At 51.9% G+C, this 27,960-nt stretch overlaps 10 protein-coding genes across 10 annotated transcripts; 6 read left to right on the top strand and 4 right to left on the bottom strand.

Moving 5' to 3' along the window:
- Positions 1 to 22: 22 nt before the first annotated feature.
- BDV14DRAFT_147153 (Zn(II)2Cys6 transcription factor domain-containing protein) lies at positions 23 to 2,222 on the top strand. Its single transcript, XM_073766473.1, has 4 exons — positions 23 to 225; positions 334 to 1,023; positions 1,072 to 1,206; positions 1,257 to 2,222. Exons 1-4 carry the CDS (start codon positions 169 to 171, stop codon positions 2,031 to 2,033), a joined length of 1,659 nt encoding a protein of 552 aa, XP_073623261.1. The 5' UTR covers positions 23 to 168; the 3' UTR covers positions 2,034 to 2,222.
- Positions 2,223 to 2,947: 725 nt separating this feature from the next.
- Positions 2,948 to 3,760, top strand: BDV14DRAFT_147115 (DUF3602 domain-containing protein). Its single transcript, XM_073766472.1, has 3 exons — positions 2,948 to 3,160; positions 3,213 to 3,419; positions 3,477 to 3,760. Exons 1-3 carry the CDS (start codon positions 3,124 to 3,126, stop codon positions 3,641 to 3,643), a joined length of 411 nt encoding a protein of 136 aa, XP_073623260.1. The 5' UTR covers positions 2,948 to 3,123; the 3' UTR covers positions 3,644 to 3,760.
- Positions 3,761 to 4,714: 954 nt separating this feature from the next.
- Positions 4,715 to 6,490, bottom strand: BDV14DRAFT_147051 (uncharacterized protein). Its single transcript, XM_073766471.1, has 2 exons — positions 6,241 to 6,490; positions 4,715 to 6,054 (listed from the first exon to the last, which is right to left on the bottom strand). The coding sequence occupies exons 1-2, from the start codon at positions 6,310 to 6,312 to the stop codon at positions 4,927 to 4,929; spliced, it is 1,200 nt and encodes a 399-aa protein (XP_073623259.1). The 5' UTR covers positions 6,313 to 6,490; the 3' UTR covers positions 4,715 to 4,926.
- A 5,379-nt stretch (positions 6,491 to 11,869) lies between these two features.
- Positions 11,870 to 13,118, top strand: BDV14DRAFT_193066 (velvet factor family protein; the record flags this gene model as incomplete). Its single annotated transcript, XM_073771716.1, has 4 exons — positions 11,870 to 12,094; positions 12,150 to 12,229; positions 12,283 to 12,777; positions 12,830 to 13,118. The coding sequence occupies 4 exons, from the start codon at positions 11,870 to 11,872 to the stop codon at positions 13,116 to 13,118; spliced, it is 1,089 nt and encodes a 362-aa protein (XP_073623258.1).
- An 825-nt stretch (positions 13,119 to 13,943) lies between these two features.
- Positions 13,944 to 15,098, top strand: BDV14DRAFT_147012 (putative IgE binding protein). The gene is made up of 2 exons (XM_073766470.1): positions 13,944 to 14,526; positions 14,590 to 15,098. Exons 1-2 carry the CDS (start codon positions 14,275 to 14,277, stop codon positions 14,920 to 14,922), a joined length of 585 nt encoding a protein of 194 aa, XP_073623257.1. The 5' UTR covers positions 13,944 to 14,274; the 3' UTR covers positions 14,923 to 15,098.
- A 176-nt stretch (positions 15,099 to 15,274) lies between these two features.
- On the bottom strand, positions 15,275 to 16,888 carry BDV14DRAFT_204822 (WD40 repeat domain-containing protein; the record flags this gene model as incomplete). Its single annotated transcript, XM_073774603.1, has 2 exons — positions 15,275 to 16,603; positions 16,664 to 16,888. 2 exons carry the CDS (start codon positions 16,886 to 16,888, stop codon positions 15,275 to 15,277), a joined length of 1,554 nt encoding a protein of 517 aa, XP_073623256.1.
- Positions 16,889 to 17,099: 211 nt separating this feature from the next.
- On the top strand, positions 17,100 to 20,150 carry BDV14DRAFT_193064 (MutS family protein MSH4; the record flags this gene model as incomplete). Its single annotated transcript, XM_073771715.1, has 7 exons — positions 17,100 to 17,585; positions 17,635 to 17,953; positions 18,146 to 18,246; positions 18,293 to 18,412; positions 18,466 to 18,553; positions 18,604 to 20,005; positions 20,069 to 20,150. 7 exons carry the CDS (start codon positions 17,100 to 17,102, stop codon positions 20,148 to 20,150), a joined length of 2,598 nt encoding a protein of 865 aa, XP_073623255.1.
- An 88-nt stretch (positions 20,151 to 20,238) lies between these two features.
- Positions 20,239 to 23,159, bottom strand: BDV14DRAFT_182894 (E3 ubiquitin-protein ligase HEL2). Its single transcript, XM_073770303.1, has 3 exons — positions 22,392 to 23,159; positions 22,092 to 22,330; positions 20,239 to 22,033 (listed from the first exon to the last, which is right to left on the bottom strand). The coding sequence occupies exons 1-3, from the start codon at positions 22,830 to 22,832 to the stop codon at positions 20,416 to 20,418; spliced, it is 2,298 nt and encodes a 765-aa protein (XP_073623254.1). The 5' UTR covers positions 22,833 to 23,159; the 3' UTR covers positions 20,239 to 20,415.
- Positions 23,160 to 23,317: 158 nt separating this feature from the next.
- On the bottom strand, positions 23,318 to 25,244 carry BDV14DRAFT_146980 (SWIB/MDM2 domain protein). Its single transcript, XM_073766469.1, has 5 exons — positions 24,769 to 25,244; positions 24,553 to 24,689; positions 24,018 to 24,470; positions 23,909 to 23,962; positions 23,318 to 23,849 (listed from the first exon to the last, which is right to left on the bottom strand). The coding sequence occupies exons 1-5, from the start codon at positions 24,773 to 24,775 to the stop codon at positions 23,664 to 23,666; spliced, it is 837 nt and encodes a 278-aa protein (XP_073623253.1). The 5' UTR covers positions 24,776 to 25,244; the 3' UTR covers positions 23,318 to 23,663.
- A 46-nt stretch (positions 25,245 to 25,290) lies between these two features.
- EifCb (translation initiation factor eIF3 core subunit b) lies at positions 25,291 to 27,936 on the top strand. The gene is made up of 4 exons (XM_073766468.1): positions 25,291 to 25,494; positions 25,582 to 25,774; positions 25,848 to 27,369; positions 27,420 to 27,936. Exons 1-4 carry the CDS (start codon positions 25,422 to 25,424, stop codon positions 27,846 to 27,848), a joined length of 2,217 nt encoding a protein of 738 aa, XP_073623252.1. The 5' UTR covers positions 25,291 to 25,421; the 3' UTR covers positions 27,849 to 27,936.
- Positions 27,937 to 27,960: the final 24 nt, after the last annotated feature.

The raw sequence follows: 27,960 nt of genomic DNA, 5'->3' as shown, positions 1-27,960 counted from the left end.
GCCGATCGACGACGCTCCGCCCCAAGGCTTAACCTCCTCGAGACCTATGTTGCGCCCAACTAAGTGCCTTCCACAGGGCTGGAATAAAATACGCCGGCTTCCCGGTGGGAATTTTGGTGGATGATGTTCATATAAATTCTTCGTTGGAAAGACATTGTTATACTTACGATGCCTGGTATACCCACTGGACGCGGCTGCGATGCTTGTCGGAAGCAGAAGAAGAAGGTATGTAACAAGACTACCTACGTTATCTACCTAACCTGCATACATGATTTCGTGTTCTTGGTTAGCAGGTGGTTTAATTAAGGGCTTGAAGCTGACGAGATCCGTAAGTGTATCTTCGATGAAGCGGACGCTGTCTGTTCGCGATGCGCTCGGCTTGAGATAGAGTGTATTGGGCTGGGTCAGAGGCGGTTCATGTTCAAAGAGGAATATGGCTCATTTGCAACTCCAGGCAGTGGTGGCGGCAGTAGTAGTGCTATGGTCAAGAGCAGCAAGCAGCGAAAGACAAGGCAGAAGGAGAAAGAGAAGGAGAAGGACAAGAAGCAAAGGCGACCTCTGAACACGGAAATGAATGGAAAGCAAAAGTCTAGCTGCAGCGCCAGCTCCAGCTCCTGGACGAGTCCCAATATCAGTTCCAGTTCCAGCTCTGAATGCGACGAGTCGATGATTCAAGAAATTGAGAGAATCATGACCCCGCCGAACAACCATATAACTACCCTGGCGCAAGCGCTTGTCACGGCTATGGCGCCAGAAACGGACCTGCGATATAACCTCAAGTGGGCATACAGTGGCTACTTGGGTATGATTCCGCGCCGGCTGGGGTATAACAATGCTCTAGACACGGCAGCAGATGCCCTCGTAACGACTCATCATGCGCTTGCCTGTGATGGGGTGGTTACAGTCAAGTCTCTGACAAAGTATTCCCAGGCTCTGGGAGCTCTTCGAAAATGTCTGGATGACCCGCTTCGGGCCGGTACATCTGAGACGCTTTGCGCGGTAACGCTACTTCTTATTGTCCAGGTAAGCGGCCTTTCCTTGAGAGGACAGGCGGTTGCTGATATATTGCAGAGCATGCAGGACCCCCTTGAGCACAAGCGGACAGGTCATGCAGAAGGTGCAGCTCGAATTTTGAAAGCTCGTAAGCATATCGCGCCAAAAGACGACTTTGAGTCTCTGCTCCTTCTCTCCCTGCGCGGTGTTATAGTAAGATTTCTTCCTGTTTCTGGGTCTTGAGAATGTGCTAAGGTCAAAAGTTGTTCGAAGGTCTTTTCAACCCGCGCATCGACCTCACGCCTCAAGAATGGAAAGACCTCGTGGAACACGATATGGACTCAAACGTATCCGAGGGAAAGATGCTGCACTGTCTTGCTCGAATACCGAACATTCTTCACCGAGCCAGGAAACTTAATTCTTGCAATCTCACAAATACAGAGATAGAGACGGAGACGACTACTGATAGTATATTCTCCATCCAAGAAGAAATCGAAGACTTATACGCCACAACCCGCGCAATCTGCGACGAATTCCGCGCTCGACTGCTTGGGCTCGAGGCCCCTGGCGCTCTGCACGTCGTCGCCGCGCTACACCCTCTCCAGGTGCGTCCGGTAATGTTACATGCACATTATCAGCGGACATACGGCTTCGCTATTATTATAGCGCTGTACCTGAACTATATCCTCGTCGGTCTGGGTGCTGATACAGACGATCTCGGAAACACGTTGAAGCCCGACGCAATCTACCTTGCTCAAGAAATGCTCGATATCGCAGAGAATGCTGTGATATATCGACCTTTTGGTGCAGTGTTTGTGCCTCTGGGCTTGGTAGCTGCGAGGATGGCTGTTGGAAATGCTCACAGTCCTGATCAGAGACGCCATAACGAGGACGAAAATAGAGATTTGAGGAATAGGCTTGAGCAGTCGTATTTTGATTATCAGATGGATTTCAACGGCAAGGGGTACGAGATATCTGAGCTTCACGAGGTGTTCAGAACATTTCGGCCGCTTGAGGTGAGAGGGACGCTGGTAGAGTGAGATGGGAAAGTGCGGCCAGGGTCTTGGGTCGCTCTTTCCTTTCCCAGTGGACTTTGATAGAGATCTATACTCCCGATATTAAGACAACGACAATAGACCAGTCTATCTTTGCCTCTACACCTACGGCCTCGATCCCCTCTCTCGAACCAACCATAGTCACGTCTGCATCACTCTGCTTGGAGGTTGTCATTGCAGACCCGGTCTAGCGATTTATTGTCTGTTTCTACTCCGTATGTTGACCAGAGAGGACCCTGCCGATATCCAAGAGGCTGTGGGATCTACCTTGACACGAGACGAAGGCGAAGAACATGCACTCGCCAGTTTCAGCTGCCGTCGTGAACTTGAGAAAGGTTCGTGGCATCGTGTCCAGTGACTCTCTTAGGGCCAAGTCCTTGTGCTGCGAAACTCTAGTTGTCGCACTGACTCAGTGGTTAAGCTAAGGGAGAAATGAATTGCTGCACCAAAGAAATCCACTGGGCATTTGGCGCAATCACAGTAGGTAAAAGGAAGCGAACGAAGCTTCTGTTGAGTGTCCATGTCCGGATGTTGTCGCTGTTTTCGGTATAAGAGTACGAGCCCGCCCGCGTCGCGTCCGCGGAGTAAGTCGGCGGGTTCACCACCGGGCGCAAATGTCAGCACCCTGACCAAGAGAGGGAGGGCTCGGAGAATTGTTGGAGTAGGAATTATCGAGGACAAGAAGCTTGGAAGATTGACGTCGCGCTGGGCTTCAGGCGCCATAATGTTCTTGGCTGCCGAGTCATTGCAGTTCAGAGTTTTCTCAGTCCGGTCGCCACTGCTTTGAGGGTGACTGGGTGAGCTCTGACACGAACCCGGACCGGCGCTCTGGGCATCACATCATCATACTTGCTGAACTTTGCTCCTCCTCCGTCCTTCCTTTGTTGATATCTTTCCCCTTCCATTATATTTGCTCCGTCTTCCACTCCTCGCGGGCTTTCTCAATTGCATCGCATTGCATTTCTCATACCTCGGTCCATCCCCGCACTCAAAGAGCATCCCACCTTGCGCCAGCTTTTCATCGCGTCGCATACCCCACATTCACCACTCTCACCTTAACATCCACACCACAATAATGGCTAGAAACATTTCCCACGGCCGCGGCGGCGCTGGTAAGTCCTTCTCCGTCATCATCGTTTCTGCAACAGCTTTTAATGCGCGCAGGAAACATCTACTCCAGCGAAGCCAAGACAACCCCGCAGGACCTGGTGACACCAACCATCAAGCAAGACGTTTTCACGACTGGCCGCGGCGGCGCTGGAAACATGCTTCACAACGATCCGGACCGCCCTGAGCTTGCGCGCGAGATGCAGGATGTCGAGGCCCCGATTATGCGTCACCAGGATCATGCGCCGCATCACACTGGTCGTGGTATGTTACCCCGTGTATTTGCTAGGTCGTATAACGGGTGCTAACGAGGTTGTGTAGGCGGCGCCGCGAACCAGTACATCCCAACTGCGGAAGATGAGAAGAAGGCCAAGGAAGAAGAGGAGCAGCTGCGCCGGGTGATCACATCCAAGTCGGTGCGCGAGCCGAGGGATATCGAAGAGGGCAACGGCGGCGCGGAAGCGAAGGGGAAGAGCGCTGAGCAGTGAATAGGCGGTCGTCACTTTTCGTCATCATTGTGCTGATTTGAATTTCTGTTGGCTGGGTCATTGCTTGTTGATACCACTTTTCTGTTTCTGAGTTACTTGTTATCGTTCTGGTGGGTTGGTTTGGGTCTTCTTTTGCTTTGCTGGGAACATACCGTGCCTGTCATACCCATAACACCGTGTCTGTCACTTATCAATATGCCCTTATAATACTTCCTTTATCCGCGATTTATCAATTCATCGAAAGCTGCTGGAGCTATCGCCATGGAATTCATTACCCCTGATCATATTCAAGAAATCATTTTCGCAGAGCTGCGCTGGTGTTGGTAGAACAATAAAGAGACTGAAGAACTTCCTAGTCCGCAATGACTTCTGAATTATGATGCGTCAATTGCGGGGAACCATCTACTTTATCTATTCAACTTAGTCCGCACCATCCAGTCCGGTTGCCTTTTGACATGACACCTATGACAGCACTAGGCGACCGCATACCTCCAATAAAACCCCACAGGCTTATCAAGCTATAATTCCTTCTTTTAAGCGCGTCACCGGGGACCAGAAGAGGGTCTTTCTACATATGGATGATGAGTGTATTGTATTTTCTCTGCTTTTCACTCATTCTGGATTCCTGCATTGTTCTACTGGGTCCTGAGCATTTCATGGTTACAATTGGGCGGGACGGTACGAGAACGAGAATCATTATGGAGAGGATGAAAATGGAAGATTTGTTTGACTGGATGTTTGATTTCCGTAGTTGGAGTAGATATCTTTCTTTGTGTAGCGTACTATGGAGTACTAAACACTGTACTCCGTATGTACAGTACATTGCTTATGAGGGAGCGGGCTGGGTAAGCGAGTCCTAGCGAGTATGCAAGACTCTCGACGGATTTGAGATGATTCCGGCAGAGTTGTAATTTAAAGAGTGTAGACTGATCCAGTCCCTCCCATCTTGTTCTGCACGAGCCTTGCTGTCAAGTGGGACCGGCGGCTACAGGATTCTTCAGGATTCATGATCCCTTCAATTGTATAGTTGGGTTGTGGATTCGGGTTTCTGGGCAGACGCATGCTCCAAGGCCCAATTGCCCGTTTCTGAAGGATGCGTCTGACGACGCAAGGGGTGTTGAGTGATTGGCCGGTCACGAATGCGGTGAAAGTCCTGGATCTGAAGAGAACCGGCGATTTGTCGTGGAAAGGCCGAACCTCAATTTTGAGGATGTTCGTCTGTCGGTATTTTTTGGGGTAAGTGCTGGAAGTCATCGAGACTAGTCTTCTAGTTCCTTCTTCCTTCACACCGGCGGGATATAGCAACTCGTGGCATCGAGGACCCACGTGATTCGATTTCTCCAGTCGAAGTCCAGGTGCTGACCGATTTCGCGGATCAGCCTGAGGCCCCATTCGCCCATCCACCAGTGTCGTCTTAGGAAGTGGAGGATCACAGCGTAGTGAGCAAGTATAACCAGAGCCAATGGGTCGCGTCGTTGGAGCAGTTCCAAGTACTTTTCCGGGACCTGAAAAATCCACTGAAAGGCAACAATCATGGTTTCTCCGCCGCGAGATACTCTGTCCAACGCAGAGCTCAGGTGCTTGATTGTAGTGTCGAAGAGAGCTTTGTCATGGTGAAGATCCTGGCGCGCGAGGTTTGCGTTTAGTTGCGTGAGGGACATGATTGCTAGCCGGGACGTATCAGGCATTTTGGGCGTGGCTTTATCATACTGAAGTAACGGCTTGAGCTCCCCGTCCCCCACCCAGTCTGCGATGTTGGATAAGACGTCTCCCGATTTTCGTGTAGAGGTGAAAACGTCGTGAAGGTCGTCTATAGAACTCTGGCCTGGAGTTCGACCTGCAATCTCCGGAAGAGCGAAAGAGAATATCATCATGATGTTGGACAGCGTAAAGGCAGCATTCGAGTGGTGCTGCTTCAATTTCCCAGAAATCTTGTCTAGGCCCAGCATAGCTTGCTTCTGATGTGCTTTGGATGTTTTGATATACTGATCCCGCATCTCGTCGTCACTGGACACCGCAAGATGGAGTGCGGAGAGAGCGAGAAGCCCATGCATTAGGAATGGATGCCGCATTGCTTCTCGAGGTACCACTGCCTGCCAGATTCCTTCCACTGTATTATTTCGAGAGACGGAACGATACGTCGTAGTGCACCACTGCATCATCAATTCCAGATCCTGAATATTGAGCTCCTGTACCGGAGATCTGCTTATTGGAGGTTCCATGAAGTCTTCGTATTGGGCCGTAAAAGCAGGGTCGACGACTGTGGGCGAGGATTTAGTCGAGGAAGGGAGGGACGGCGTGGAGGAGCGAGATCTGATTTTTGGCCATGGCAGTGAGGAGGTGGGCGGTAGATAGTCACACCCTAGGTTACGACTGGTGCAGTAGGAGCATTGAGGCTGCTCTTTTCCACACTGCACGAGCACCAATTAGCTAATGCATCTCAAATATTGCTCTGGCCTGGGATCGTGGGATTAAATGGTGGATCCAATCGCATGATGCTAGACTGCGAAGGAGAAAGCGCCGGGGGTCATGGGATGGCAATGAACGAATCTTGAATAGAGAAAAGACAGGAAGCGCTAAAGTCAGGGTAAACCAACCTTGATTCGCCGGCCTCTGCACTCCGAGCAGCCATGCCGAGCACTGGTCCTGTGAGTCCGTCGAGATGGCATCCCCAGGGTTCGTCGTTGCGATATATCAGAAAGGGCACAATCGAGATCTCATGCAAGAGCAGTTCCCACGAGCGACGAGATCGTGATCTCCAACACCAACATTTCTGGGTCTCAATTGAGCTCGTGGGATATGAGTCGTTCAGTCAGAACGACGGCGGTTTTAGATGGAAGCGAATGCGCCTTTCGACGAACAGGCATGATTTTTAATTTATTTAACTTCCCCCCCAACTGTCGCCGGAGTGGGCATCAGGTCAAACAGATAGATCAGTGGGGCAGTTGCTCAGAGTGCGAGTTCGTTCGTGAGTTCGTGGCTAGATCGAGGTATGGATGGCAAGGAGAGCAAGCGCCTGCGGACGTCATAACGAAACCAGTAAATGCTTTGCACACTCCGGGCACCGAGACGCCCGTGCTCTGGTGCTTATTGCTGGCCCACAGGGCTCGGCGCCCTGCAGTTTGCGAGGCCAAGGGAGCAAGTGATTGGCATGCATAATTCGCAGGAGTGTCCATACTAGGAAAAAGGTAGCCAGGTCATTCCAGCTGTCAATGCGAGCACGGATCATCTTGCTCAGCAGATGTACCAACCAATGGCCAAATAATGTTAGCGAGGTCCACTGAGCGGCCGGAGCCTGTGGGCGATCAACACCCCTGAGAGCGATCTCGAGCTCGACATTCCCAGTTAGGCGACGGACAGAGAGGGAACTTGGGACTGGCAATGGAGACTCCAGAGTTGATCCAGACATTCTGCCTTTTCTCCCTGACCGCCAAGCCCTCTCGCATACGCGCCTTTCCTTTCCGGGCTTCGGCACCTTCTCCCTCCTTTTACTGCTTTAGGAACGGGGCCTCTTGGTTCTTTTCACACTCCTGTGATTGGGCCTGAATCCCATTTCCCTGGCGAATCCTTATCGAGGATAAAGTGGCCGGAGGCGCGAAAATCATCGCCCAGGCTTCCAGACGTTGCCCCACAGAACGTTTGCATCTCATTCTCCGGCCTCTGCTTCGCTTTCCCGTTCAAGGAGGTCCCTCATGCGCCGCAGTGCCGCATTATCTCGGCTCAGACCTCAAATCGTGCTCTCAAAAATTCAATTGTCCAATTGGTCGATCTCAATGGGATCGTCTCGGACTGCGCAATGACCATCGAAGGAACATAACATAAAACAATTCGGAAACTCGGTGAAGCCGTCTGCGACATTTCATGAGACATACGGGACGCGCACATCAAGACCCAAGGAGTCGAAATTTGGAATTTGATTAGCTCACATTGTCTGGCTCAATCGCACCCATTATCTCAGAATACCCTGCGTGCCGAATGTATGCTGTGCGCTCATCCCTTCGGTTGAACCACTAACCTGTTGGTGACCCTACTGGATGCTGCTCAGTTCACCTGCATCAGGCCTAAGGCTCCTTCGAGATACATTTCGTATGCGGCCACCAAAGGAGGCAAATGCAGCGGCTTTGCCGGATTGAAAGCCATTATGCATGTGCTCATCGTTCGTTGGCAATAATTTCCCGACGCTTGACCAAAACAGTGGCATATAGTTCAAGGGTCCCTATAAGATCTTTGAGTTGACATTTTGGCAGCCTTATATTGGCACAATGTTCATGAACGCTGCTCAATCCTCACAAACTTCGTCCACGCATTGCAGCTTTGCTACCTTGGCCCATGCACTTGCAGATCATACCAAATAGCATTCTATTTTGGGCTTACTTGCTCCAGAGATGACGCAGGAATTGAGGATCTGGCGGGTGTTCGAATCGAGACCGGGGGTGACTTCGATGACAAAAAGATCCAGCGCTCGACCAAGACATTGAACAGCAGACGGGATGAGACCAACATCCCGTGTCGCAGAAAAACCCTCACTGGGATTCAGTCGACCATTATCCCTTTAAGGAACTTCAGGCCTTACCGCTTGAAATGTGGCACCACAAACAACTCGGTTTATCCGAGACATGATTTGGAAATGGCCTTATCAGGTGCGGAGACATACATCCAAGTTACTTCACTGGTGGCTTAGTGCGAGGAGATGCGGTGGCATATGCTTTGCTAGCTCATGATCCGACCGCATCCGTAGTCCGCGGTATGCACACTGAGTTCCTGATGGTAAGCCGGGGAACAGTTTCAAAGGAGCAGAAATGGCTACTTTGCACAGCTGACGCCAACTCAGTGTCAGAGCTTCTTGTTTTTTTGCTTTTGGATTTACTCGCCTACTTGCTTTTGAGTTTCACATGCATGCTGCCGAGATCTACCCCTCAGACGACATATAAATTCCAATGATCTACAATATGCATACGAACCAATCTGTCAACTAAACTAGTCGATAGATCATCGTAGCGACGGAGATGCCGACATACAATCAAATTGCTCCGTCCATCCCACGCAGGACTTTCTTAACCTACCTAATAGAGTATCGATCCGATCGTCGGCAAATCGCCAAATAGTTTATCCAGGCATGGGACCCGTACTCTGTATATACTAACCACACTAAGTGATAGGCCTATAGCCTATCTCGGCAGGAGTTCGTCGGGGAGGAGGAAAAAAAGGAGACGGCGCCCATTTAGTGCAGATCATCCCGTCCGGTTCGGCATTTGACTATTTGAGTTTTGGACGTTAAAATCTCCTTTAAACACAAGGAACTGCTGTTCGTGTCATTTGTGCTGATCGGCGGGGCTGCTTTTACTCTTTGAGGACGTCCTTAAGGCGAACCTAAGGGTCTTCTCTGCCGAAGCATTCGCCATTCAGTCTTACTCCTAACCATCCATCCGAACTCAGGTCAATTTCGTAGGTGACTGTCGTGACTCGTCGAGGTAGTGAACACTTTCGACATCCCACTTAGCATCTACTAGATCGCCCACGGCCCATGGAACACAGCAGTAGTCTGAAATTCGACTAAACAGTCAACCCTGGTTTCGACGATGATCCTCGTGCTTGTCAGACTGGCCCGCAGATTCAGGTCGCGGATGCCCGCGGGCGCCCGTGTTTGATTTCCCTTTTGGGGCTGTCTACTCTGTAGGGCTGGTGACTGGTTTTATGCTTTTGCAGGTGGTAGATCAAGAGCAGTGATTGGGAATTTGCCATGGCCCATGGCAAATTATTGAGAGGTGCCTTGAGAACTGGAGGCGTGGCAGCCTGGCAGGGTTCAACCTCGAAAGAGAAAGAGGAAGAGAGAGAGAAAGAGATGAGTGGTCAGCATAGCGGTGCAAGTATCCGAACATCGTCCTGTCTTTCGGTCAAGGTCCCAAGGCATGGGAGACTTTGTTGAAAACCTGTTCATGCTTCTTGTCTCGACGTGAACAAAGAGGTGAACCCTTGGAGTACAGTCTGATCTTCACTCAGTCTCCGATGTTGCATGTCCGGCTTTCAGTAGAGCCTTCTTGGGGCTCTTGGTGCTCTTAATTGCATTACGCATGAGACGATACATCATACAACACGCTGAGCTTACAAAGATCGACCGGCGAGTTCGTCCAGCCAAGTGTCTCGGTATTGGTTTCTTTGTTGTCGAGCTTTGAGCAAACACTGGCACTCAGTCCAGTCTCCGGTCAATGAACGCAAATGCCGCATTGATCATGGCAGTCCTCGGACTTTGCTTTGTACATCAACTACCCGGCTAGGTAGTATCAATTGGGGATTAGAGGCGTAGAAACTCCTAAGTTCAATAAGGTGACACAAGGTCTAAGCTCGGAGTTGGGCATCAAGATCTTACATGAGGTAGTAGGTAGCGTGTCACGACGGAACTACTGAGCAGACAAGGGTCGCAGGGAAGACTGACTCGCTGACAGCAGTTATTGTTAGTTTTTTCCTTCCGAATGTATGCGTCACTGTTATCGATGTGTCTTTCGTGCCTAGTTGTGTGTCCCCTCACGCTCAGAGATAGAGATATATTTCTCACCCTTCACCCTTCACCCTCAGTTGGAATCTCCCATTAGAGACCTCCCCTGTCAACCCCAAAACACTCATGAAATCAATCCAGCACGCATAGAGAGTCAGCTTCCATGCGAAGTCCTGAGCCCGACATGTCCTCATAGTTGGGTATCCTGAAGTCGTACTCTGTAGATGCTCCGGATCCGGCGGCGCGGGTAGGGCTCAACCCAGAGTAATGACGTCAGAGTATTCTCAGCGCAAGGGCCACTTCGAGACTCACGATAAGGATCTTTATCGAGATCCATCGCTACCTTGAGTCTTGACTCCAATTGAAGAATTTTATGATCAGTCGCTTTCGGCAGGATTCATTCCTGTTGCGGCAGGAGCATCCTTCGGCGGGCACTACTGCAACAGGGCACTCTAGGCCTTTGAGGCAGCGTCTTGACGGGTCGGGTTGTCCGTCTTTGGTAGGAGTCTGAACCCGACAGTTTGGTTCGCTGTTCCTGCGCCGGCTGTGCTGTGCCACTGTCGACCGTCGAGATCTGACCGGTCACGCGGAGTTGCTCGGAGATGTAATGTAATCGATAGAGTGCTGGTCACAAGTTTCAAATCAATGAAGTATGGTTGGAACTTGGAAGCGAAGTAAAGTAGCGAATTCTCAAAGTACAATGCTGTACAGAGAGATAAAGCAAACGGACAATCGACAAAGTCCAAGGCGACAATGGACAAAAGCAGGCCAAGCTACAGAGTTGCATTAATTTCAGAAACGCGCAGATTATAAAGTACTGTACGAAGTCAGTTTAGTCAGTGCCTGTAGTAGTAGGGTTGCTGTTGAGAGTGCAAGAGTAGATGAGCTCATCCAGATCGTCTCCAGCCCAAAGTCCCGCCGCCCGTGACTTAGCTTAGTCCAGTCTCTCAGGGCCCTCCCCCAACTTTCTCAACTCCATCTCTTTCGCTTCGCCTCTCTCCCCTCCCTACAACTCCTCGCATCTGTCCTCGAGGAAGTCGCGAACTGGTTCGCTGAGTCGCTCTCTCGTTTCCCTCGTCCCTGCATGTGGCATCCTTGTGTCACCCTGGGTTTCAAATAGTCTGGACGTTGTGAACCTTTGGTGTGGGATCCGTGGATTCAGCAAATCTCCCGCGCTTGACAGCTCCCGCGGCTCACCAAGAAAGACGATCCCCGGTTGCTCCGTTGGAACTTGTATTGCTTATTTGGTCGGTCCGAGCTGTGAGTATACCGACTATCGCGTTGTCCTATCCGTCGCTGCTTTGTGTCTAACTTGTGTCTTCAGGTGATCAATTAGGCTTGTCGCATTAGTACTCCCGCCTTTTGTCGGCATATACTCCGCCACCCACGCCACCTCCCCCCTCACTCCGAGTTTTCTTCAACTCCAGGGTTGAAGACAGTCGCACCACCGGGCACGCCGCCGAACACTGGTCTCTGGGGCACATCGCCAACTCACTCGAGCCGATTCCGATTGTTCGCGATCGCGTCTGAAACCGGACTCTCGGCACTCAGGCTTCGCGAACAGAACGGACCCTCACTCCGCGACGCGAGGTTTCTCATCGGCGGTCGTACTGTCATTCGACGCATCTCCTTGGGTCTTGCTCGTATTGACCTACTAGCAAGTCGAAGCTTCCTGCGCAAGGCTCAACCACCCTCCTCGTTGACACGAACCCAGTCGCGCCTGCCCCGCGGCTATGTATGCGGTCGAAAACAAGACATATCCAGCACATCATCCACCAACACCACTCTCCATGGATCGAGTTCCACCTTCATCTTCTATATACCCGGGGTCAGACCCCAGTTTGGTATCACCAACTGGCCAACCTGACCCAGTGTCGACGATCCACGATGGCCGTATTTGGTCGCTGCAAGTAGTGCAGCAACCCATCCGAGCCCGGATGTGTGGCTTCGGTGATAAGGTGGGATCACTCTTCCGCGCTCGCTCATGTGGACGTACTGACTCACATTCTACAGGATCGGCGACCCATCACGCCCCCTCCCTGCATCCGCCTTGTCGTGAGAGATGCCCAGACAGAAAAGGAAATCGATATCAAGTACGTCATATGAGATTTGTATAGATCTTGGACGATAGCTAACTTGTCTGTAGCGAAATGGACACCACATTCTACGTCATCATGGCTGATTTATGGACCGCGGACGGCACACATGAAGTGAACCTTGTCAAGCACTCTGCTACATCCCCGTCGATATCAACAGCAATGTCGTCTTCATATCCACCGCCCCCGCACCCTACCTCTCCAGATTACGCATCGGCATATCAGCAGAACCCTTACCAACCGCAACCACCTGTTGGATATCCGGCAGTGGGCAATTACTATTCTGGAAACACCCAATTACAATATCAGAACCCGTATGGCAACCCGCAAGGAGGCTACTACCCGCCAGTCTATGGCGGTGGCATGGGACAGCCTCCACAGATGCCGGCCGCTCAACCCGTTACCACAGGAGCTGGAGGCATGTACACGCGCAACCTAATCGGGTGTTTGAGCGCGAGTGCTTTCCGTTTAACCGACCCAGATAACAAGATCGGCGTATGGTTTATTCTCCAGGATCTGAGTGTGCGAACAGAGGGAGTCTTCCGGTGAGTTTTGAGTCTTACTGTGCTTATGTCCGATGCCCTAACTTTCAATCAGTCTGAAATTCAGCTTCGCCAATGTCGGCAGGGCAGTCAATGACCTTAACGAGTCGCAAGTTATGGAGGTGATCAACAGGGGCTCCGCACCCATTCTCGCTACTGCTTTCTCAGACCCATTCCAAGTTTTCTCGGCGAAGAAGTTTCCTGGTGTCATTGAAAGCACAGCGCTCAGCAAATGCTTTGCGCTGCAGGGTATCAAGATCCCTATCCGCAAGGATGGTGTAAGAGGTCAAGGCTCCCGCGGACGCCATAGCGACGAGGATGAAGGTTTGGAAAATGAGTATTAGGGATTGTCGATCAGTGTATAAAAGAGAGAAAAGGCCATATTTATCAACCGCCTGTCTCCACGCCTTCTTAGGCGAAAGAGTTTATATGCGGCGTTTCGTTATGGTGTTATGGGGCGGCGGTATTATCCATCAGGTTCCGGGGGTATTGGCTTTCTGTTTGTTTTGTTAATAAGTTTTCTATATCTTGTGAAAATGTTTTTGTATTGCTCAACTTACCCTATATCAGCCATGGGCTGAAGTCTGCATAAATTAGCTCGAACTCCTGAAAAATCAAATCATCGTTCAAAACTCAGTGTTGCATTGGCAATGCCATAGCAGCGGCTCCCAAAGACATTAAAAGAAGCGCGAAGAAGCATGTCTCAGCTCGCACCTGCGACAGTTACATCGGGGAAGACAAGCCGGTTGCCACGCTCGGGAGGTTTTACATCTCAACTCCGAGCCAGAGTAATCCTAAGCGAGCTCCAGTGTGTTTGCCTCTGTATGCTCCGTTATGCGGGATTATTATTATGAAGTTCATTCACGATCTGCAGGTAAAATTAAGTTCTGACCCTTTTTCGCATTGCCATGGTTATGCTTGTACAGATCGTGGCGGTGTTTAGTGTGCATTATGGATATTGTGGTTCTCGGAGCCTCGGTTCGACTGGCTGCAAGGCTGATAAGTCTTCGGTTGGGCCAACGGGCGTGGCGCTTCTAAATTTGTCGCCAAGCTAGTTTCTCTCGTTTCTGAGGAATCACGTTTTCTCCACTGCGAACACTGCGGCTTTGTCTCAGATTGTGAGACATTCTCCTCTTTTCGACGTCATACTTGAATATCAGTGCGTTCAGGGTACTCCGAGCCCTTGCCCATGTCCTATCAGCGGCCAGGGAAGACATCATGGTGGAGAGTGGCCTTGCTTTGTTTACGGGGTTTTGGCTCCACGAGATTCGGAGCGTGATGCTGAAGGCATTCGGGCATCGGCTACGGGATGTTTCTCTTCTGTCACTATCTCTACACAGTGGTGATCGGCTGCGATCAGCAGGGCCAACGGCAAACTTATAAATTGTCCGGCTTTTCCTCAGGAACTGTTCTTCTTCAGGCAAACAATCCTTTCTCACTCACAACCTCACTCTCAATACTCCTTAATACTCTATACAACAACACAAAACAACCATCACAATGAAGTTCGCTCTCGCCTCCGCCCTCCCCCTCCTGGCCGCGGCCCTCCCCGCTGCCTCCAACTCCCAAGCCGAGCAGCCCGCTGCCTTCACCGTCATGGCCGCCCGCTCCGCCTCCCCCATCCACTTCCTCCAGATGAACGCCGCAGGCCAATCCTTCTGGCTCGGCGGCGAGACCTCCTCCTACTGCCCCCTCCAGTCCGGCTGCCCACCCGGTAACCAGACTGTCCTTGCCGGAAACGGTGGCTCCCTTGTACGTTCTAACCCCTCTCAACCACCCAGAAAGAAACCCAACCCAACTAACAACCATGCACAGAGCGTCGTCGTCCCCGGCGGCCAACAAATCTACGTCGCTCCCTCCGGCGCCCTGAAGTTCACACAGGCCCATTCCGCCAACATCCCCCCCAACTCCTCGCTCGGCCCCTTCGAGTACGAGGCTGGCGCTGAGGGCTCTGCCTTCGGCTACTACTCCTACACCGGCTGGGGCACGGACGGCTTCATGGCCTGTCCTACCGATGACGGCCGCTGGCAGGTGTTTGGTGCTCTGCAGAACGCTACTGTTCCCAGTGGTGATATTGCGGACTGCCTTGGTTTCTCGGCGCTCGCTGTCCCGACTAACAGCACGGGTGCTGCTTGGCAGTACATCTAAGCTTCTTACCTTGCCTCAGTTTTGATGTGAGGGAGGTTTGAAGTTTGTTGATGTTGATGTTGATGTCGATGTGGATGGTTTTATTGGCTTGATATGCTCAGAAGCCAATTACTTGTACATTTAGTCATTGCGGACGTATATATGTCGCAATCCTACCTAGTGTCTAGTCTACTTAGCGTAGCATGTTATGTTTAATGTTTATGGTTGAGTCCTGCAGTGGCTTGATCTCATTATCATCATTACCAAATTCTTCCAGACATCTATAACAAACTTTTCCTTCGTACTAACAAAAAATCCAAGACATCAACTGCATTGCATTCACATTCACATTCATCGTAGTTTATATAGCATCCTAATTCCTCCAAATTCGAATCGCCTTATCCTTCCCACCACTCCCAACCTTCGCCCCGTCGGGACTCCAATCAACCGCAAAAACCTCATCCTTGTGCCCCGGCAAATCCATACTCAATTTCCCCGTCCGGACATTCCAAACCTTCAGCGTGGTATCCTTGCTCGAAGAAACAAGCAGCCTCGAATCAGCAGAGAAGCAGCACTGATAAACAGCACCAACATGCCCGCGGAGGGTGGTAATGAATTTCCCGTCTCGTCCATTCCACAATTTAACGTGGTTGTCGAATCCCGCGGACGCGATGTACGACATATCGGGGGAGAAGGTAACGTGGTTGACTTCCTTTTGGTGGCCTAGTAGCCGGGCGACGGGCTTGTTCGAGGCTTCGGGGTCCCAGAGGTACATTGTGAAGTCGTCCGAGGCGGAGACGAGCTTCTCGACGATTTTGTTGTTGATTGTGGCTGCCTTTTCGAAGCGGGATTTGGCAGTTGAGACCTTTTCGGCGTCGGTTTCGGGTATTTTGCCGGTGTGGTCGTGGTATGCTGTACGGAGGACAAAGTCTGTTGAGAGGGCGAGGTGGTTGACGCGGTGGGCGTGCGCGGAGAGAGTCTGGATGAGGGTTCCTGTTGAGGAGTTCCAGACTTTGATTGTGCGATCGTGAGAGGAGGTGTAGACTTTGCCGGTGCCGCCCCAGCGCACGCAGGTTACTGAGCCCTTGTGACCGGAAAGAACGATGTCTGCACGCTTGGAGATGACATCCCAGATGCGGACGGTGGAGTCCTTGGATGCTGAGGCGAGACGGGGGTGGCCGGATTGCTGGAGGTGGTAGGGTTCCCAGGCTAGACTAGTGATCCATTTCATGTGTCCCTTTAGGGGTGCGCCTAGGATTTGACCCTTCTTTGCGTCCCATATCCGTACTGTGTTGTCCATGCTTCCTGTTGCGATCATTGCGCCGTTTGGCGAGTAGCTGACGGCGAGCACCCAGCTGGTGTGTCCCTTTAGTGTATGCAATGGCGTTCCGGTGTCGCAGTCCCATATCCGGGCTGTGGAGTCGCCGCTACCAGAGATCATTGTGGAGGAGTTGACGGGGGAGAAGGAGGTTGCGAGGATCGCCTCTCCGTGTCCAGCGATAGAGGCGGAGCATCGTGAAACGGCCTTGACTCGAAAAACGGCTTGCGGTGTGAAGTAGAGGTGAACTGTATCTTCGGTTGTCTTAAGACCGGGCTTCAATATCGAGTGGTAGAGGTCCGCTAAGATATCGATCGTTTGCTTGTCCTTCTTTTCGTCGTCGGACTGGAAGGTAAATCGGTACGGCAATCGCTCATCTTCTTCCTACAAAGCATATAACATTAGCACTCGTTCGGCCTCCCATAGCTTCGCGCGCATGCGTACATTTCCTTGTAATGTGTTGAGCAACGTCTCAAGATTCTTCACCGTGGCATCGGCCACGGGCACTGAAACGGCGGGACCAGTCGCTGAGCCGGTCGCCTGGTCGAAAAACTGCACTCGCACGCTCCCAAGGTCCTCCGGGATGCCCTGGAGCTCCTGCTGGACACGCGCCTTCTCGGCAATCTCGGTCTTTTGCCGTTTACTTGGGGGAGGGAGGAGAGTAGCCATTTTGAGTCTGTTGGAGGGAAGGTGAAATCTCCATCTCAAGAAAAAAAGTGCTCCGCCGATGGGCTTATCGGGGCGGGGCGCTAAACCGCTTTCGGAACAATGTATACTGGGTTCGTAGAGCGTCCCCCTCACCTCTTCACCTTCTCCTTCGTACAGATGAAATTGCTCTTTGGGCTTCTGAGCCTCACAATGCTCAGATACTGTGCTTAAGATGCCTACTATCTTCTCTCGCGCGTCCTCCTTCGCACCTGAGTCCATTGTCCCTCCGTTCAGCCAAACGAACAGGACTGGGAGACCGACTACAATTGCTACAAGCGTTGCATCGCAAGACATTGTCTGTGCCGTCAGTGAGTCTCGCGGTGTGTCATCAACAGTTGGCCTAGCATTTGTCAATTTGTCAACTGCGGAGGCTGTCCTATGTCAAATATGTGACAGCCAGACCTATGCCAAAACCGTCACCAAGATCAGCGTCTTTGAGCCCACGGAGATTCTTTTCATGAACACTGCTCGAGAATCCAAGCTCTGCCAGATCATCCAGGCGAATATATTTGATACTACATATACATTCATTGACCGCAGATACTGGGCCGAGAAGGCTGGACACGAGTATGTGGAGCGGTTGGGCTTCGCAGAAGACGTTGACCCCATCAAAGTTATCCTAGGAGGGAATTTCTTTGCGGCTTGCTGCTTTGCTGCGGTACGAAGCCTTTTTTGTTAAAAATTGGCGTTACGCTGACAATGAGTAGGTATTGAAATATGTCGACCTCGAGCTTAGCCGGATCTTCACCTCCCATTCTCTCCGCATCCGCTTTGAACCTTCACAAGGGTCCATGTCGATTGACCTTTCGACGATAATCTCCCTGGAGCTGATTCAAAACCTTCACAATGTCAAGTCAAATGAGAGTCTCTTTGGTCTTCTCAACGAGACCCTAACTCCGATGGGATCGCGGCTATTACGAACCAACATACTTCAGCCATCAACCGAGGCATCAAAGTTAACCGCACGATATGAAGCAGTCGAAGACTTGTCGACCAAGGAAGAAATGTTCTTTTCGGTACGGCAAGGTGAGCTTCTCTTTTGGCTGATGTCATAAAGTGCAAGCCTGACAATGAAATATAGCCCTCAAAGGCTTCGTAGATGCAGACAAGGTCCTGACATCTGTAGGTGCACTCGCGGCTATTGAGGCCTTCTTACACTGATAGCCTAGCTTATCCTCGTACCTACGAAACGAACTTTTCAATACGTTGAACAATCAGTCAATCACATCATCATGCTCAAGACATATGTTTCTGCCATCGACTCGGTGTACAAAGCACTCGCAACAGCTCAAAGCGACCTTCTACTGACCATCAGACATGTATACTTTCCAAGCTTCTAATATTTGTGATGCTGACATTTTCTAGATCTGTGCCCCGGCAGGGCATGTCGCAGTAGAACAGCTGATTGACGCAACCCTCAATGAACATGTAGCATATCAAAGCAAGCCACTTGACCTGCGAAATCAGAGAATATACTGCGTAAAGGTTAGCCGTATCCAAAATACAGTAACCGTAGCTAACCATGATTTGCTGGTCAGGTCGGGGTCAACAGTCTTCTCGATGTTGCAAGGCAGACCTACAAAGAGGCCAATCTGGACGCTGCAGACCTTGTGTCCAAACTTTCAGGCAAGAGATTTCATCATGCTTGAATGTACAGAGTATCTGATACCACGCAGAGAGCCATGACCTAGGGCTTGGCTTGAAGTACGACCCATCCCGCCAGTATTACATCACCCTCTCAGCGACTGAAGCGCGCCCCCTACCAGAAGTATTTATAAATGTATACCGCAAGAAGAATCGCATAGAATGCCAGACCCTCGACCTCGTCAAACTCAACCAAAAGATCACAGACGCCCACAACGAGGTCATAAGCCTAAGCGACAAAACGATCCAAGAACTCATCCAATCCATCTGCGTCGAAATCTCCGTTCTCTTCAAAATCAGTGAAGCAATCTCGATGCTCGACATGCTATCTGCATTCGCCCACCTAACCACAAACAACGAGTACATCCGCCCCGAACTCACCGACACCCTAGCCATCAAATCCGGCCGACACCCCATAAAAGAAAAGATCCATACGAAGAAATTCATCCCCAACGACGCCTACGCCACACACCAAACCCGCTTCCAGATCATAACAGGCTGCAACATGAGCGGGAAATCAACATATATCCGCTCGTTAGCCCTCATGACCATCATGGCGCAAATCGGCTCCTTCGTACCAGCCGAGTACGCCTCCTTCCCAATAACGCACTCCCTCTTCGCCCGCGTCTCAACAGCCGACGACATGGAGGCAAACGTCTCTACCTTCGCCGCCGAAATGCGCGAAATGGCATTCATTTTGCACACGCTCAGCCCGCGGAGCATGGTCATAATCGATGAGCTGGGCCGTGGAACCTCAACAACAGATGGGCTCGCAATCGCCCTCGCCATCGCCGAAGCCCTCGTGCAATCCAACGCACTAACTTGGTTCGTAACGCACTTTTCAGACTTAGCAACCATCATGTCTGAACGAAGCGGCGTCGTCTCACTGCACCTCGCATCAGATATATCCCCCGATAACTCGAAGATGACAATGTATTACAAGATCACCGAGGGCGCGGACAAAACGCGCTTCTATGGCCTCGCGCTCGCGAAATTAGTTGATTTCCCCGCCGGGGTGCTGGAAATAGCTCAGGTCGTTTCGGAGGAATTGGAAGGGCTGTCGGAGCGGCGTCATAGTCCGACGAAGGCGGCGGCTATTGCGAGACGCAGGAAATTGATTCTTGCGCTTAAGGAGGAACTCATACATGCGATGGATGGGCAGTTTGAGGGCCCTGCGCTTAGACGGTTCCTTGTGAGATTGCAGGATGAGTTTACGGTGCGGATGATGGAAATCAATGATGATATTGCTGGGTTCGGCGATGCGGACGGAGACGGAGACCAGGATGGTCGTGACGAGCTCGATGAGATCCAGGGACATCATGGTGAGGTTGAAAATCGAGTTGCGGACCATGCCGTGGTAGATGGAGATGAGGAAGGACAAGGAAGCCAGCACAGCTCAGAGCAACAACTTCTTGACGCTTCGGATTCAGAGATGTCGCAGGCCCCAACAGCCTTCTTATCGACGGCCGACTGGCCGCCAACGACAATATCATCGAGGGCGGCATACGAGAGCGCGGGTAAGATGGCTCATGTTCATGATGAGGAAGGTGAGGATATGGATATCGAGGAGTATGAGTGATTGCGTGTATTGCTTGAAGTGTATTCGGTTCTAGGGCAAGCCGAAGCTCACAAAGCGAATGTATGCGCGGTATGTCCTCTTCTCATGTCATGTCTTCAAACTTTTCATATTCTATAGCCTAATATCCACATGTCTTCTCTACTCGAACAATCCTCAAACGCCGCGCTTGTGACAGACATCAGACATGAAAGGAATATGCTTCTTTACATGAAGAGACAAAATGTAGACAAAAGACAAGCCATGTATTTTACGAAAACCAAGCTCATCATCCGAAATGAAAAAGCGTCTGCTTCCCCTTCTTCCCCTTCCCCTTCTTCCCAGCGCCAGAAGAAAGATCCGTGAAGTCCTCAGCCGATGAGCCGGGCCCAGAGTCACCGCCCGAAGCCCAAGCATTGACAGGCGCCGGACGACGATCGTCCCAGCGCACTGTACCGCGCGTTAAACCAGCCATGAGGACATTTGGTTTGGGCGCCGCAGGGAGAGATGGGAAAGCATTTGCGTCGCGGGTGTTGACGCGGCTGAATGACGAGGAGGGAGTGTTACTTGTGCGGGAGGATGGGTTTGCGTAGGTTCGTGATGATGGTGGTGGTGGGGCAGCAGTGACGGAGGAGCTTTCCCATGTTGAAGCTGCGGTGTTGGCGCGGGGGGTTGGTCTCGATGAAGGGAGGGCAGGGAATGGGTTCGATGAGGAGGATGAGGGGCCGCCTGCGGCGGCGCGTGAGGATTGTGCTGTTGATGATTTCAGGCGGAGGACGCGTCTGCCGCCAGTGCCGCCGGTGCTGCTTGTGGTGCCGGGGGTCATGCCGGGGATGCTGCCTCCTGCGCCGGGGAGGGCGGGATAGTCCTCGTTGATTGCACGCCAGTCGTTCCAGGCCTTGAGCAAAGCGTTCTTCTTGCTCTCGTCCTCGTAGATTTCTGCAAGTTCTTTGATGAGCTTGCCGAGCTCGGAGCTGGATGTGTCGAAGAGGGTGAAGAAAGCGTCGATGAGCTCAGTCGCTGATACTGCGCCGGTGCGGTAGCTGGAGACTCTGGTGCGGAATTCATTCATCTTGCTCTGTTCGTTTCCTACCATGTTGGAGGCTCGCTCAATGACAGTCGTGTGCCGCAGGCGGCGGGCTTGTTCCTCTGGGGTGGACGATGTGATATTTAGGTTCTCGAGCTCGGGAACTGGCGTCGCAGGTGCAGGTGGTGTTCGAGAAGGCGTAGGTCCTGAAGAGCGCGGAGGAGCACGCACAGTCTGTGTTTCGTCGCGCGATAATTGCCCACCAAAGCTTCGCGTCGAGACCGACTGCGCACTCTGAATGGCCATTTGCCGTTGATAGGCGATCTCGTCTCTTCGCAGTGGTTGCACCGTGGAAAGAGGAGCAGTCTCTGCGTTGGGGTCTCGCCCACGGCCAGCGCCACGACGGTTTTGTCGCTGGGGCTGGTATGGTGTTCTGAACTCGAAGGCCGTCATGTCTACGCGGGCATCTCGTCCAGAGAGTCCGTTGGGGTGACATTCTAACTGGTGAGCCTTGAGGTCCATTTGTGACTCGAAAACGACAAATTTCTTCTCAAGACACTCTTTGTCCAGACAGAGGTAGTGGTCGACTTGGAAATGGCTTTCCAGCGCAGCGTAGTCGATGTAATACTGGTGTTGACGGGTCGTCGAGCGTCGATCGCAAATGTGGCATCGCTCGTGACGGTCACGGCAGTGAGTATATAGCTCATCATCTCCGTAGAATCTCTGACGACAGAATCCGCACTCGGGGTGTCCCCTGAAACCACTCTGATCAAGAGCTCCAGGAACATCGTCACCGTGCCTTTCGTGCTTGCGCAGTTCGGCATGTGTAAACAGCTCGTGCTCATGGGTGAACACCTTCTTGTTTCGCGTACATAGATCGCTGTGAAAAGGAGAGTAAGCTTCCGAACCGACGTATGACCGAGAGCTCGTTTACATACCACATCACTTTGCCATGTTTATTCTTGACGTGACGGTGCAAGTCCGGCCAACCCAAGCAAGCCACATCACAAGTCCGATCCGGACAATTGTAACGTAACAGCAACACTGTATCCTCGAAAATTTCGTCCTTCTCGTACTTGATACCAAGGTTGTCATCCTTCCGCGAATAGTCGCTATCCTGGAAATCTTCGTAGCGTTTCTCGGCGTCATCGGTGAATATAACATAAGCAGCTTCACTCTGAGAAACAGCGCAGGTTAGCCTTGACATCTGTGTGTATATTTGTTATGTGCAAGCCTACCCGACAGTGTGCGCAAGCCTTATTCTTGTACAGCGCGCGCAATCTCAGCGCGCAAATGTGGCATGTGCGGTGGTTGCACGGCGAAACCGAGTGATGGTCGACCGTCGAAGCGCAAATGAAACAGATCTCTCCATCATCTGCATCGTCTCCAACCTCCTCAGGCGCCTTGCCCTTCTCTGTACTGGCGACAGTCGCCGAGGGAGCAGCGGCGGCGTCTCCATCAGTCTCCGGCTTCCTGGTGTCGCGGTTCTGTTGTCCACCACGGCCTCCTCGACCTCCGCCGCCGCCGCGGCGTCCAGTACCCCTAGGTCTCGGCCCTCTTCCGGAGCCATCTGCATTATCGAAATTCTCAAAGTGACGAGGGCCTCCGCCTCCGCGGCCACGTCGACGGCCGCCGCCACGGCTCTGGCTCTGTGGGGCGGGGTGCTGAGAGTCGGACATTGGTGGGTGCGGTTGAGGGGGGATTGCTGGGTAGGGCGGAGGATAGCAGGGTCCCTATTGTAGTCTCTGGACTCTGGAAGATGAGCGGAGCTGCTCGCTCGCTTCGGATCTGGTGCGGCCAAGGGGGTAATTGGGGGAGAAGCGTCTAAGCAGTGGGGAAAATGATGGAGGGCGGCGGGCAGAAAAAAGTTGGCCTGTCGGAGTCGGCGATATTCGCATCAACGTGCTTAGTGAGCATGCGATTCTTCAGCAGGTATCTATACAAGGTGACTGCGCCAAATTTTAGGTAAATAGCAGATTGTTTTATTTCTTGATCCGTTCCCGCCGCGTTTACGCAGTCTTCAGATTGCTCATAATGGCTCATACCTGCATAATGACTACAAATCTTAGTGTGGAGTCACCATTGAGGCTGTGACGATGACCGCTGCAGCCAAGTCCATCAGCTGCCCATTGACCAAGAGTCACGAAAAATAATTGGTTTTTGAGGATGAGGTTATCGCAATAGCTAATCCCAATGATAGCAAGTGTCTAGTGGTTATTGAATATCACGCCTGCCTGCAAGTCAACACCAACTCCCGCTGGAGAGGATCGAGGGTAACTAGAACTAAGGAAAAACGAGACTGATAAGAGAGTTGGTTCGCCCAAAAATGAGGGAAGTGACATGGTACAATGCATAGACTCGGTGGATAGAGATGAATGAAACAAACAGAGATGGAAAGACCGAGAAGTTAGCGCCTGGCTGCCAATGCGGTGCGATAGATGAAATAAAAATTCGTAAAAATGGCAGCAATCCTGCAGATTGCCTTGCTGAGACCCAGAGTACTGGGCGGGCTATTCGTCAGGACTATAAAGATTCTGGCTGAGTATTTTTGTCATCGTGAACATGTGTATACGATCTTGTTTGAACACGGCGCGCATAGCATCGTCGCAGCGAATCTGACGCCTGTCGCTGGGGTCCTGAAGATCGTTTGCGTGGATATACTCCCAGAGTTTCTTGACAGTCTGTGGTCGCGATAACTATAGAAAAGTGTCAGCTTTAGTCACGGCAACCATCGCGTCTGAACGAGGCTTCTTACCTGCACCTCACCACCCAGCAATTCTGAAAGGGCCGGTGAGAGATTTAGAGGTTTCTAAGCAGACATTAGCACCGCCTACACTCGCTGCTTATCACTTGGCATCACATACGTGGAATCCACCCGAGCGGTTGACCTTCTTTTCCGGCTCTGAGCCAGAACCGATATCTGAATCATCTTCTGCCTTGACCTTCTTCGCAGTCTTCGCAGTAGACTTCTTCTTCTTGACTGGTGCCGCCTTGCGCGTACCAGCTCCTCGAGTATGACGAGCTCGAAGATTTTCCTCAGCTTGCAGCTTCGCAGCGAAAAGCGCATCGGCATCAACATCATGACTAGACTTCTGTTTTTGTTTCTTAGGCGGCGGGGTCTTGCTCGAACGATCGTCGGACTCGGCGCTATCCGCCTGGCGTTTTTGCGCAGTCGATGACTGGGAAGGGGAGGAAGGTTCCACAGGCGTTGCAGAATCAGGTCGTTGCTCATGGCCATTCGCCGTTGCCGGGGCGCCTATGCCTTTCTTCTCAGCAAAGACATCGAATCTCTCCATAATGAGCTCCTTGACAGCAGCCTGAGATAGCAAGAATAAGTCAGCATAAGGATCAATTGTATGGAGGGAAGAGGTGGGAATAATGTGCAACAAGAGCGCTGACCTTCTGCGGGGTAAGGTCGTAGCCAACTTCATCTTGTAGACCTTTGCGAATGCGCTTCTCAGAGATGGTATTCAAATCGCTTTTGGATAAAATCGCATCAATGATCGGAATGTATTCATCGCGAACATCCGGGGAGACTTTTGCAGATAATTAAAAGGAATGATGTCAGTTGACAGGCACCTCGGCCGCGGCTTGGCCGGGGGATCATGAACTTACGCGACATCCTGCCTAGAGCTTGGTTGAGCCCTTAATTTGAGGTAAAAGGTATATCTGAAGCTGCAATTGTCGCGATAGCAGACAGAGTTGAGCTACTGCGATGCTGCAGTGGTGTCAATGACGCGGTGACTGCTTGGAAAAGGAAGAGGTGACCAGGGTGTTGGAGACGATCGTCGGAATCTGGATACGGCGCTGGCGCTTAGGACCCGCGGGGCCTGAGAGGGAAGCGGCAGAGACAAAAATTGAGCGATGCAGTATTTGATAGAGGAAGAATGAAAGAAGCGAGAGAGGGAAGCCAGTCCAGAACAACCAGCAGCGACACCAGAAGGGAGAAGTGAAGACGGGAAGAGGCGTGGAGCGATGCGCCTGTTGTTGATTTCCCCAGGCGGATGTGGATGTGCAGCCGCAAGTATGAGCGGCAGCGGGAACTTTCTTGGGAACGGTGTCGACACCTGAGGCCACAAGGCTACGGGCAGTGCCTGACTCAGCTTTGAGTCAGCCCGCGCACAAAGCGTGTGATTTGTGCTTTTTGCCCTAAAATCGGCCAAAACGGGCTCCGCCAGCAGATTTCCATCCCTCCAGAATCGCTGCTCTTTCATCTCGAGATCCATCGCGGCCCCCTCCCTACACATCGTCGTCTGCGCCCTGCAATCATGGCTCCCAGCTTTGATACTCTGTCCGAACAGGACCTCCACGAAGAGGAGGAGGAGGAGATCGACTTCTCCGGTGCGTGACAACAATCCCGTCAACTTCAAATTTGCGAGCCCGCCCCTCTTTGGTACTAGTCGCTAACCTATTCTATTTTTCTGCTAGACCTCAAGGCGCAGTACGAAGTGAAACTCGAGGAGGGTTTGGATACATTTGTTGTCATTGATGGACTCCCAGTTGTGCCGGAAGAAAACAGACAAAAGCTCATTAAATTCTTGCTGAGGAAACTCAACGCGGTCGGCCACACCTCCGAAGATGCCGTCTTTATGCCCATCAACGATAAGAACATGTCCGAAGGGTATGTACCGATAGAGTCGCTGGAATATAACCCAGAAAGTTGGAAAGCCGGAAAATTAACATGCGGGTGTCAGATTTGCCTTCGTCGAATACGAAACCCCCGAACAAGCCGTCGCCGCCGTCAAGCAGCTGCACGGAACCCCCCTCGACAAGAAACACACTCTCCAGGTTAACAAGCTGATGGATATCGAACGCTATGGCCGGGAAGGACGCATCGACGAAGAATACAAGCCCCCGGTTGTCGAAGAATTCACAGAGAAGGATCACCTGCGCTCGTGGATCGGAGATGCCAACGCGCGCGACCAGTTCGCCCTCTACCGTGGCGACAAGGTTGGAGTTTTCTGGAACAACAAGAGCAACCCACCGGAGAATGTTGTGGATCGTGCTCACTGGACACAACTGTTCGTCCAGTGGTCGCCCAAGGGCACATACCTCGCATCCGTTCACCCACAGGGTGTGCAGCTGTGGGGTGGCCCTGCCTTCGCCAAACAAAAGCAGTTCCCTCACCCATTCGTGCAACTTATCGAGTTCTCGCCCGGTGAGAGCTACCTGACCACCTGGTCTGCCCGCCCCATTCAGGTTGAAGAGGGCCACCCCGTTTTGACGTACGAGGAGGATGGAAAGAACATCATCGTTTGGGACATTGTTTCCGGCAAGCCCCTGCGATCATTTGTTTCACACGACCTTGCCGGTCCCGAGAGCGAAGCTCAGCCGAAGAAGAAGGTCCAATGGCCCGCTTTCAAGTGGTCCGCTGATGAGAAGTACGTCGCCAGAATGCTCCAGGGTCAGTCGATTTCAATCTACGAGCTTCCGCGAATGAACTTGCTCGGCAAGACCTCTGTCAAGGTTGATGGTGTGATGGACTTTGAGTGGTCGCCAGCTACGGTAAACCGCGACGGTGTCAAGCAGTACGAGCAGCTTTTGTGCTTCTGGACCCCCGAAATTGGCAGCAACCCTGCCCGTGTCGGTCTTATGAGCGTTCCTTCCAAGGAGATCGTCCGTACCCGTAACCTCTTCAACGTCTCCGATGTGAAGCTGCACTGGCAATCCCAGGGTAACTTTGTTTGCGTCAAGGTGGACCGTCACTCCAAATCCAAGAAGTCTCTGGCCACCAACCTCGAAATTTTCCGCGTGCGCGAGAAAGGTGTCCCCGTCGAAGTTGTCGACAGTCTCAAGGACACCGTCATCAACTTCTCATGGGAGCCCAACGGTGCCCGTTTCGTTCTCATCACGACAGGCGATGCCGCTGGCGGTGGTGCTGCCCCCAAGACCGGCGTCTCCTTCTTCGCCCCCGAGAAGAAGGGTGTCCAGGCCGGCAACTTCAAGCTTGTCCGCACTGTCGAGAAGAAGAACAGCAACGCCATCTACTGGTCTCCCAAGGGACGTTTCGTCGTCGTTGCGACTGTCCACTCCCAGTCAAGCTTCGACCTCGACTTCTGGGACATGGACTTTGAGGGTGAGAAGAACGAGAATGAGAAGGATCTGGCCGCGAACCTGCAATTAATGAAGACGGTCGACCACTACGGTGTCACAGATATCGACTGGGACCCAACGGGTCGCTACGTCGTCAGCAGTGCCAGCATGTGGACTCACCAGGTATGTCATCTAGCATTTTTATATCTTTACCCAATACTAACAGTCAAAAGATGGAAAACGGCTTCAACCTTCACACTTTCTCCGGAGAGACACTCGCTGAGAACCCCACGGATAAATTCAAGCAGTTCATCTGGCGTCCCCGCCCCCCAACCCTCCTCAGCAAGGAGGAGCAGAAGCAAGTCCGCAAGAACCTCCGCGAGTACTCGAAGGAATTCGAAGAGGAGGACAGATACGCCGTCGACATTGCCAACACCGCTGTCGTCGAGTCGCGCAAGCGCGTTCTCAACGAGTGGGTTGCCTGGCTTCGTCGGGAGAAGGAGTACATCGCCGAGGAGAAGGAAGCATACGGTCTGCCCGAGAACGCCGACGAGCCCAAGCTCGCCAAGGACGCGCCCGCCGTTTCGGCAGACCAGGGCGAGACGGTGGTCGAGGAGATTGTGGAAGAGATTGTGGAGGAAACCGAAGAGATCATTGGTTAAAATATCACCATCATCACCACCTTTGCCTCTTCTCATATTTAATCCCATTCCATTTCAAACTTCATTTCTCCTTTTCCTCTCTCATCATATTTATCTCCCGTCTGTCGATATC

Source organism: Aspergillus stella-maris (genome assembly GCF_047715825.1).
Source record: "Aspergillus stella-maris strain CBS 113639 unplaced genomic scaffold BDV14scaffold_82, whole genome shotgun sequence".
Classification (NCBI taxonomy): Eukaryota; Fungi; Ascomycota; class Eurotiomycetes; order Eurotiales; family Aspergillaceae; genus Aspergillus; species Aspergillus stella-maris.
The sequence above is the reverse complement of the archived record's forward strand: the minus strand, read 5'-3'. Positions and strand labels throughout refer to the sequence as shown.